Source organism: Dendrobium catenatum, unplaced genomic scaffold (genome assembly GCF_001605985.2).
Source record: "Dendrobium catenatum unplaced genomic scaffold, ASM160598v2 fragScaff_scaffold_743, whole genome shotgun sequence".
Classification (NCBI taxonomy): domain Eukaryota; kingdom Viridiplantae; phylum Streptophyta; class Magnoliopsida; order Asparagales; family Orchidaceae; genus Dendrobium; species Dendrobium catenatum.
In genome coordinates this window covers 3,399,301-3,410,541 of record NW_021319205.1, presented here as the reverse complement: position 1 = coordinate 3,410,541, position 11,241 = coordinate 3,399,301, and the positions used below count along the sequence as shown (strand labels likewise).

Here is an 11,241-nt window from a genome sequence, read left to right as displayed (position 1 = left end):
GCCAATGCCTAAAGCTGGCGGAGCGTCCAGGAAGTCGCCAATTTAGACAACCAGCTAGCTGCTAATTTGCTTGAAAAAGATGAGTTGCCCCGAATGAATTGTTGCATCCATATATAGACTGTTGCATCCATTCATGAGGAATAAATGTGAATTCAAGTAAATGGCAAATTTGCTTAAATAGATGAGCAGTACATCTGTTTTTATTTACTTTAAAAGCTTTAATTTCCTGCAAATTAATTTTTGACAAATAAACCCTTGAACTTTCCCAAGCCAAAAGCTACAAAGAGCACTTATTTTAATTTTAAAACAAAATTTCAAAGCGATATTTACATGTATACCTCGTAATTCCTACATACTTAATTAATATCAAAAGTTGATATTTATTAATATAACATTTTAATATAAATTTCATTTAAAAAATTTTAATAGTAATGATATGCTTGATATTATTTAAACATAAATAAATACCAATATTCAAATACAAATTATGGGTTAGCAATATAAATCCCACATTTGCAAAAGCATCATTTCAACTTCTTCAAAAGCAATTAAGGATTTGTTTGTATTAGAACAGCAAAATGAAAACCTGACTTCTTGATGTCCTATAAAAGTGTGACACGTGTAAAGCATATTAATTTTGGGTAAACATCTATATATAGCTCTGTAATATCATGAAGAAATCTCAGGGAATGCCTGAGCGATCACTACAAGAAAAAAAGGTTATTAGCGACCATCTAAATTGGTCGCTAATAAAGATAATTTGGTCGCTAAAATAAATAGCGACTAAAAATTTTTGGGTCGCTGGGTTGTCGCAGTTGCCTCGTCGCTGAGACTTTTAGCGACCAAAACTTTTTTTGGTTGCTAAATTAGTGACCACCAATTAATATTGGTCGCTAAAATGAGTACATTTTAGCGACCATTTTTTTTGACGCTAATGATTAATTATTTGGATGCTATTTAATATTTTAATTATTAATTTTATTTATCACATTCGTTAATAGCGACCAAAATAAAAATTGGTCACAAAAAAGATCAACCAAGTAAATCACAAGCCCTTTTAATTTCATGAAATGTGGTTATTAATGCATATCAATTTTGGTCATATTTAGTAAAATTTATTTATTATTCAATTATTGTACCTTTGCTAAAACATTTAAGATTAATTAATCACTCTTTGATATTATCACATCTAATTACTTCTCATTAATTAGACATAAAATACATATTAAATAAAAAACTCTATTTTTATTACATTGAAATAACAAAAATAACAAGTAATGATTTAAAAAAAAATCATTCTTAAATGTAGTAAACAAGAATTTGCTAGAAGAAAATGAAAATTGCATTCATTCATATACTTTTAAAAATACATTCATCAATTAAAAAAACAAAATATAATCTCTGAAATCTCAATTCTAAAATTTTAATGCTTACAAAATAATCAACTATAACTTCTATAGTTGACCATTGCGAAGGTCATCAGCTATGAAGGTTGTCGCATTAACAGCTTGTCCGACAAGGAATCTCACTCCCATAGTAAAAGTTGTCGTCTTATTCCCACATGTTGTAATCTCTAGCTACAACGAATGTTCATGTTTGATTAACAACTTTTTATGCACATAATTTGGCTTTTTAGCATGAAGATGTTTGTATCTTCTACTTTCTAAAGCCTCTTCATCAATGCCAATCATGCTATCTTGAAGATGCTGATCATTGCTAACAAAATTAACAGTTAACAATCTGCAGTTAAATACTAAATTTAAAGCTTTTTAATTATAAAAAAATGTTCGTCCTCCAGGAACTGAACCACTAGAACTCAAGCCTTGAACTGTGAGGGTCTGCAGAATCTGGAAAACCAAGGATAACCAATAAGCATCAAGAGCATTAGATCCTCAGCAGTATAACATGCTCCCAAGGATACTGTTTAAAAAGCCATCAGAACCCAAGTTATGATGAACGCCAATTTTAGATTAAGTTTCCCAGATTATCTTTTTTATTCGAATATTTATATAACATGCTCCCAAGAATGATGTAAAGAACCTGTGACCGGCCATTCTCATCAGTTAACTGAAAATAGAGCTAAATAAATGTCTAAACAAAGAGAATGTTTGGACAGTTGTTTACCTCAGATCCTGATGTGGGTTATCCTAATCCGACGGAGCAACACAACCAGGCTAAGCTACCACTACTCCTTAGTTATTACTGCATTTTCTTATTTTCCATTTGGATGCCATATATCGGCTCCACTAGTAGTTTCTCTTTTCCGTTTTGAGGACCACTCTTCCTCTTTATACTTTTGCATATAAGTAGCCTGACAGCTGAGGGAAAAGATAGAAAAGAATATACCAAATTCCTTTACAAAGGTTTCTTGCCTTTCTTCCCCTGTCTTCCTCGGTTTGCTTTCTCTTCTCTATTTTCTGCAGGTGATTTGCGGTTCCACACCACATTGGTATCAGAGCTCGGTTAGAGCGACAATGGCGGAAGGAAGCAAACGCTCCACTCTCGACGACGATCGGAGCTTGGAAGCCCTGTGGACAGCGCAGACGGGCATTGCGCAACAGATGGAAGTACTCACTGCTGAGTTCTTCCGATTCGCTGCCGAGATGCGCACGGAGATGCGATCATTGCGCGCGAATCAACCCCTTCAAGGAGCTGGTAGACCGATGGCACCGGCAACCATACCGGCGCGGCGGCATCAATATGGGCGTAGACCAACACCAGCGATTCATAACGCCTCCGATTCAGAGGAGGGAACCGAATTTCCTCATCATCCGGGAGCGTCGGACACCGGAGGCGAGGAACGACCGAACTATTACGATCGGCCGAGGCGGGAGCAGCCTTACCACCGCCAACACGGTGACTTTCGAATTAAATTAGATATTCCCTTTTTTGATGGCAGGTTGAATATCGAGGAGTACTTGGATTGGGAAAGAGCTGTCGAAGCATTCTTCGACTATATGGAGATCGCACCATAGAAGCAGGTCAAATATGTTGCCTGCCGATTGAAGGAAGGGGCTGGAGCGTGGTGGATGCAGTTAATCCAGTCAAGGAGACGTGAAGGCAAGAGTAGCATTACTAGCTGGTTTCGGATGAAACGTCTTCTCCGGGGACATTTCCTTCCTACTGACTTTGAACAGATGCTTTACCTTCAATATCAGCATTGCTCCCAAGGCAATAGAACAGTAAATGAGTACACCGAGGAGTTCTACAGGTTGAGTGCCCGGAACAATCTCAGCGAATCCGAAAGTCAGTTGGTGGCACGATACATCGGTGGGTTAAAAGAAGCCATTCAGGATAAGCTAGAATTGAATTCGGTCTGGACGTTGTCGCAAGCTGTTAATTATGCCACCAAAGCTGAGATTCAGCTCAATCGCCAACCTCGTGGATCTTACACGCGACGGTTTGTTCCGGAACCGGCTGGGGACATTGTAAAGCAGGTGAATACTAGTGGGTTGAAATCGGCAACGCCTCAACCAGGGGGTGCGGGTGTGCTAGGAGCTGAACCAAAATCAGGATTGCGACAGAAACTCCCCCTGCGTGAGAGCAATCCTTATGCCAAGCCAATCACTCTGAAGTGCTATCGTTGCTTTCAGCCAGGGCATAAATCTAACGAGTGTCCGAATAGGCAACAGATCCAGCTGATGGATGGCGAACAGGAGGAAGAGTATCTAGCAGCGGATGCAGTTAATGAGCGTGACTTTGAAGAACTTCAGGCGGACGAGGGAGAATCGGTAGCTTGCATTCTCGAAAGACTTTTGTTAGCCCCTCGTCAGGGGAATAACAATCAGAGGCATGCTATTTTTCGCACTCGTTGTACCATCAATGGGAGTGTCTGCGATGTACTCATAGACAGTGGGTGTACTGAGAATGTTATCTCTAAAGCACTGGTGCAGAAATTACAACTAAAGACGACGAAGAATCCTCAACCTTATAAGATTAGCTGGGTAAAACGGGGCGTTGAGATCGTCGTCTCCGAAATGTGCCGGGTGACGTTTTCGATAGGGAGGAATTACATATGTGAGGTCCTCTGTGATGTCCTTGAAATGGACATTTGCCACATGATACTTGGGCGACCGTGGCAATTCGACGTTGGTGCTATGTATGATGGTCGAAATAACACGTACTCATTCGATTGGAAAAATCGACGAATTCGACTATTGCCTCACGCTGGTAGCACTCTTGGCAAGGAGTCACCTGATAAAACCGCAATGTACATTGTTTCAGGGCAACAACTGATTCAATCATGGCAAGAATCTGAGACCATATATGCATTGGTGACTACATCCCCTGAATATGTCACGCCTTTTTCTCAGCTGCCGCCAGCCGTTCAGGGCATCCTGCACCAATTTGCTGATGTCTGGCCAAGTGAGTTGCCGAGTGAATTGCCACCCCTCCGAAACTTGCAGCATCAAATTGACTTCCAGCCAGGGGCCTCATTGCCAAACTTACCTCATTACAAGATGAGTCCACGGGAACACGCTGCTCTACAGGAAATTGTAGACGACTTGCTTCAGAAGAAATTAATTCAACCGAGCTTAAGCCCCTGCGCAGTCCCCGCTCTCCTCGTGCCCAAAAAGGATGGGACTTGGCGTATGTGCGTTGACAGCAGAGCCATTAACAAAATAACGATTAAGTATCGTTTCCCCGTGCCACGCCTGAAGGATATGTTAGATAAACTGGCTGGAGCCTCCATCTTTACGAAGCTAGACCTGCGGAGCGGGTATCACCAGATACGTATCCGTCCGGGCGACGAGTAGAAGACGGCGTTCAAGACCCGCGAGGGGCTGTATGAGTGGCAAGTAATGCCGTTTGGCCTCTGCAATGCTTCGGCCACATTTATGAGGCTCATGAATGAGATCCTCAAACCAGTTTTGGGAAAGTGTTGCGTCGTCTACTTCGACGACATCTTGGTCTTCAGCCCAACAATGCAGGACCATCTTGAGCATCTCATCTCTATCTTGACCCTCTTGAGGCTGCATAAATTGTTCATTAACATGTCGAAATGTGAATTCGCCACAGATTCGGTGCACTTCCTCGGGTTCATAGTGTCATATGAAGGTGTCCACATGGATCAGCAGAAGGTCGCTGCGATCACCAATTGGCCATCTCCAATGTCTGTAGCGGAGGTTCGGAGCTTCGTGGGATTGGCCAATTTCTATCGGCGATTCATTCGGGGCTTCAGCATCATCATTGCGCCGATCACCGACTGCCTCAAACAGAAGATTTTTCAATGGGGACCTGAACAAGAGCGCAGTTTCAGCACACTTAAAGAGGCCTTAAAGCGGCTCCTGTTTTGGCTGTGCCTAACTTCCAGAAACCCTTCCATGTGGATACGGACGCGTCTGCAATTGGAGTTGGAGCTGTCCTGTCGCAGGAAGATCGCCCAGTCGAGTTCTTCAGTGAGAAGTTAAGCCCCGCCCGGCAGAATTGGTCTGCCTATGAGCAAGAGGTGTACGCTGTAGTGCGCGCATTGAAGCAATGGGAACATTACTTGCTGCATCAAGATTTCATTTTGTGTAGCGACAACCACGCTCTCCAGTACATTAACAGCCAAAAGACCGTGAACAAGATGCACGCGATGTGGGTAACCTTTTTGCAAAGGTTCAGTTTTGTTCTAAAACACAAGTCTGGAGCGCAGAATCGGGTCGCCGACGCTCTTAGCCGCCGAACAGCTCTGATTACTCAGCTCCAAACAGACATACAGGGCCTTGAGTCATTGCAAGAATTATACGCCTCTGACAAAGATTTTTCAGAACCTTGGCGATTGCTGTCTAGCTCACCACCGGTGCCTTGTAAAGACTTCTCAATCCGACACAACTACCTCTTCAAGGGGAATTTGCTGTGCATCCCCGAATCTTCCTGGCGGGAGTATCTGATACAGGAACTACACAACGGCGGGTTGGCCGCTCATGCAGGTAGAACGAAGACGCTGGAGCAATTACAAAGGAGGTTTTATTGGCCACATATCACCAGGGATGTCATTCGTTTCGTGGAACGATGCCCAATCTGCCAACAATGTAAAGGTACTAGCCAAAATACTGGCTTATATATGCCATTACCCGTGCCTAACTCAATATGGGAAGACCTCAGCATGGATTTTGTACTGGGTTTGCCGAAGACGAAGCGCGGCGCTGATTCGATCATGGTGGTAGTTGATCGTTTTTCAAAGATGGCACACTTTTTATCTTGCAAAAAGACTTTTGACGCGCTTAATGTGGCAATCCTTTTCTTCAAGGAGATCGTGCGCCTCCATGGTATTCCCCGCAGTAGTACATCCGATCGTGATGTAAAGTTTATTAGTCACTTTTGGCGTGAGCTTTGGAAAAGGCTACACACCAAAATTAAACTGAGCTCTGCATATCATCCTCAGTCCGATGGCCAGACTGAGGTTGTCAACCGCACACTGGGCAATATGCTCCATTGCCTAGCTCATGAACACCCAAAACAATGGGATGATTTCCTCGGACAAGCGGAGTTTGCATACAACTCCATGGCAAATCGATCGACGGGTAAGTGTCCATTCAGCATTGTTTATACTAATGTGCCGAACCATGTCGTTGATGTTACTGTTCTACCGCAATGCCGAAGTAAAGTGGCTACTGAAGCTTCAGAAACCTACGTTCGCATGTTGGAAGACGTCCGACTGAAGCTACAACAAGCAAATGACACTTACAAACAGTTGGCTGACTCTCACCGGCGTGAGAAAATATTCAATCTTGTTATGGTCCGTCTTCGCCGTGAGCGCTTTCAACCTGGGACATACTCAAAACTGAGCCCCCGCAAGATTGGCCCAGTCCCAATCCTCCGGCGAATCAATGACAATGCGTACATTGTTGATCTCCCACCAAATTTCCTTACGCCAGCCACTTTTAATGTCTCCGATATCTACGCTTTCAAATCCCCAGACACAGGCATAGTTCAAGACATTTCCTCAGGTGAGGAAAATTCTACAGCAGGGGAGACCTGATGTGGGTTATCCTAATCCGACGGAGCAACACAACCAGGCTAAGCTACCACTACTCCTTAGTTATTACTGCATTTTCTTATTTTCCATTTGGATGCCATATATCGGCTCCACTAGTAGTTTCTCTTTTCCGTTTTGAGGACCACTCTTCCTCTTTATACTTTTGCATATAAGTAGCCTGACAGCTGAGGGAAAAGACAGAAAAGAATATACCAAATTCCTTTACAAAGGTTTCTTGCCTTTCTTCCCCTGTCTTCCTCGGTTTGCTTTCTCTTCTCTATTTTCTGCAGGTGATTTGCGGTTCCACACCAGATCCCACGCAGCAGAATGCCATGAAATAGCGATGCAATAATCGCATCAACTGAAATCCTGAATGAAATCAGAGGGAAAGCATCTTACCTTAACAGTGGCATAAATTAGATTCAATGAGTACAGCTCTGCATATCTACAGTCATTAAGAAAACCATTAAAATCATTACTTATTCATTTAACCATAACTACAAGAATTTGCAAAACACCTAGGAGACAGATTAATTAACTAGTTCTCCATTTGAAAATTCACCCATAGATATAGACATCTCTTCACTATGAGTCTTCATTGTGTTGTCTTCTTGGTCTGAATGAGAGCAGGTTTTAGCAGGATCATCACGAATGCATTTTTTTCAAGCCCAAACTTTGTACATAAACTATGAACCTGTTCCCCATACCACAATAGACTTATATTTCCACAAGTCAAAGGCTCATAGTACAAATCTAAATTCAGAAAACTTGGATTTCAACAAGAACGATTAATGAGAACGAAAGAATACAAGTAGAAACAGTGGAAAGGAAATTATGAATTCATTTTATTAACCATTATAACACAGCTATATATAGATGTTTACACAGTATGCTTTACACGTGTCACACTCTTATAGGACAGAAAGAAGTCAGGTTTTCATTTTGCTGTTCTAATAGTTTGAGACAGCTTTTAACCTTTTTTTTTAAATTAAAAAAAAAAAAGCACTTAAAAGCTACTATACAAAATAATAAGAAAATGATCTAAGGAAGCCAAAACCTAAACTTAGACTTTTTAAGCCAAAAACTACAAAGCAAAAGGATATATATCGTGGGATTGTTATCATGCTGCATGCCTAAACACAATCCTTTGGCAATGAAGCACAACTTACAGATTGTTGATGAAGCCAAAAGCAAAAGATTAAGGCTTCGGTTGGGACGGTTTTTTTATTGCTTATTATAAATTGTTCTTCATTGCCAGCTCACTGCGCTTACAGAATGTTTTGACTTTTGACTAAAGGAGCTTTGGTAAGCTGAAGTGTGATAGGGTAGACTAAATGCTTCATTTGGGACGACTTGCTTACTATTTTTTGAAGCAGCTTTTAATTAAAACATTTTTGAACTAGAAAATTTTAAATTAGAAAGTTGTTTTAGAAAGTAGTAAGAAAATTGTTCCAAATAAAACATAACATTTCGTTTTGGACAATTTTCTTACTATTTTTTAAAATATTTTTTTTAGTACAAAAATTCTTTGAGCTAAAAATTTTTGTAAAAGAAAGTTGCCTCATAAAGCAACAAGAAAGCCACAAGGAATTTTTTTATTGTTTTTTAAAATAATATTTTAATGCAAATTTTATATTAAAAAATTATTTTTAAAAATAGTAAGTAAGTCATCCTAAAAGATTTGGATCAGCTTTTTAAAGCGGCTTTTTAATATAAAAAAATAAAAAGTAAAAAAGCGGCTTTTTAATAAAAAAAAATTTCTAAAAATCTGTTTTTAAAAATTGTAAGAAAGTTGTACCAATTAAAGCCTTAATATTTATATATAAAAAAAAGCCACATGGCCTCATTTTCTTAAGAGAATAATCATTTTTTTCCTCTCTAAGTGTTAATTATTTGTAAGAAAAAAAATTAAGGACCTAATTAGTTTGTTATTAAATAATACAAAAAAAATTTAAAAAGATCAATTCAACTTCACTCATATAAAATTATCATTTTATGACCTAAATCAACCACTCAATGAAATGAGTGTTATAACTAATCTTATTGTTTTTCAAATTTTGATTTTGAAGTTCTAGACTTCCAGCTAGGGGTGTCAATTTCGATTCAGGGTCGGGTTTGGGTTGAACCGAGAACTGACCCGGCACTATTCGGATTCTGGTCAACCCAACCTGTTTTTGCAAACAGATCAATTTTCTGGACCCGAACCCCACCAGCTTTGGGGTCGGGTCAACCCGACCCAACCCGCTTGGGGATCGGTCATTCGGCATTTTTTGCACAGGCGACGATCGCGGAGATGGCAGCGAGAGATGGTAGCGGCCGTGCAAAAAATGCTGGCGGTGCAAGAAAAGCAGGGCAGGCGCTAGGCGGCGACGAGACTCGCGTAGGCGGTAATGCGACTCGAGCAGGCAGGCACGTCACGATTAAGTTGGTAGGCGACGGGCACGCAACGCGCGTCACACGGGATATGATACTTGATCGTTATTTTATTGATGGCTCGACTATCTAGACATAGTCGCCATTCACTGTTCTTCTTAGGAAGGAATAAGCAAGGCTGGGACTGCACAGGGACTGATGCTGGCCTGGATAAGCTGTTTACTCAATAGCTCTTCGATAATTCCCTGCATGATTTGTTGCTCAGTTGGATTGAGCCGGTAATGAGGCAGGTTCGGTAGGGATGCATTAGGATGGAGATCAATTTGATGCTGAATTTTTCGCAATGGGGGAAGAATGGCCGAGAGTTCTTGAGGGCATAAATCGTCGAATTCCTCAAGTAATTCTGCAAGGATATCAGGAGTTTGGGCAGTCGGAGAGCTCGTGGCGTCGGTAACTATAAGTGCCCACAAGGTAGAAGAATCTCGCCAACTCAACAACAAAGTCGGACCTGAGACGATCTGCATCACAGAAGCAGGTGTGGCGTTGGGAGTGGGTTGCTTGCCATCGTGGGCGCCTAGTAGCAATCGGAGGCGTTTTCCCTTCCACTCCAACGAATACGTGTTGGCTCGATCGTCATACATAACACCAGCATCAAACTGCCATGGTCGGCCAAGGATTAAGTGACAGACATCCATGTCTAGTACATCACATAGCACTTCGCACACATACTGTCGCCCGATGGAAAAAGTAACTTGACACATCTCTGTCATTGGTATGTCAATCCCCTTCTTAACCCAACTAATCTTATACGGTTGCGGATTATGTATCGTTTTGAGATGAAGGGCTTGGACAACGGAACGAGAGATGATGTTCTTTGTACAGCCGCTGTCAATGAGAAGGTCGCAAACCTTGCCATTAATAGTGCAACGGGCCTTAAAAATGGCATTCCGTTGGGACATATAGCTTGGCGAGGAGCTATCAGCAACTTCTCGAGGACGCACATCAGCGGGTCACCTTCGTCGCCTTCGACATCTTTGAATTCTTCTTCTCCGGTATTGGAAGGATTCAATGCCTCACCTTCTTCAGTTTCTAGTAGCTGCAATTGCTGTCGTTGGGGGCATTCGTTGGATTTGTGGCCGGGCTGAAACAACGAAAGCATTTTAAGGTCGATGGCTTAGCATAAGGATTGTTTGGAGGTGCAGTTTTGGCTCTGGATAGGTTTTTGTTCTCAGGACTTTGAACACTTGGCCTTGATGGCGGGGTCGGGGCATTAATAGCAGATTTGGTAGAGGCGGAAGCTCCTTTATTAAGCTCATTTGACATGTCCAGGGGCGCCCTTCGAGGGTTCACAAATCTGGGAGCTCGATGCTGCTGCATTTCCACTTTTAGACCAAAATTAATTGCCTAAGAGAGAGACCATATGGAATTCAGTTCTAACTTTTCTTGAATACTATATTTCAGTCCGCCAATGCACCGACCCGATTTTTTCTGAAAATTTTATAATGTTATATGTTAAATACTAGTTAGTCATACTCACATATATGATTCCTTCACCCCATATGGGCTCTTGACCTATGGATCAAAAATTTTTTTAATGAGTATAATTCTGAAAATTTTATAATGTTATATATTAAATATCAACTAATCATACTCACATGATTCCTTCAACCCATGTGGGCTATTGATCTATGGATACAAAAAAGGTATATAAACAATACAACATAAAATTCCTAAATGACGTGATACTAAATAACTAGTAAATTCTAGTTTCAACAATGAGTACAAGATTGGAAAATTTTTTAATGAAATATTCAAATAAAATGTAATCATATTAATTTTTTAAGTTCTTAAATATATAATTATTTGTATATTTATAATTATTCAAATAAAAATAATTATTTATA

General features: G+C 40.8%; 2 protein-coding genes and 1 pseudogene across 2 annotated transcripts in view; 1 reads left to right on the top strand and 2 right to left on the bottom strand.

Annotated features, from left to right (window-relative positions):
* Positions 1-2,447, bottom strand: part of LOC110110881 (F-box/kelch-repeat protein SKIP20-like) — a 3,657-nt gene extending 1,210 nt beyond the window's left edge. The window contains exons 1-3 of the mRNA XM_028696482.1: positions 2,373-2,447; positions 2,015-2,067; positions 1,661-1,740 (exon numbers count right to left, since the gene is read on the bottom strand). Of these exons, the coding sequence (XP_028552315.1) occupies positions 1,661-1,740; positions 2,015-2,067; positions 2,373-2,447 (208 nt within the window). The remainder of the gene's footprint in view (positions 1-1,660; positions 1,741-2,014; positions 2,068-2,372) is intronic.
* Positions 2,448-2,998: 551 nt separating this feature from the next.
* Positions 2,999-5,433, top strand: LOC110110880 (annotated as a pseudogene).
* Positions 5,434-9,495: 4,062 nt separating this feature from the next.
* On the bottom strand, positions 9,496-10,032 carry LOC114580044. Its single transcript, XM_028696481.1, has one exon. The coding sequence runs from the start codon at positions 10,030-10,032 to the stop codon at positions 9,496-9,498; it is 537 nt and encodes a 178-aa protein (XP_028552314.1).
* Between the last annotated feature and the right edge of the window lie 1,209 nt (positions 10,033-11,241).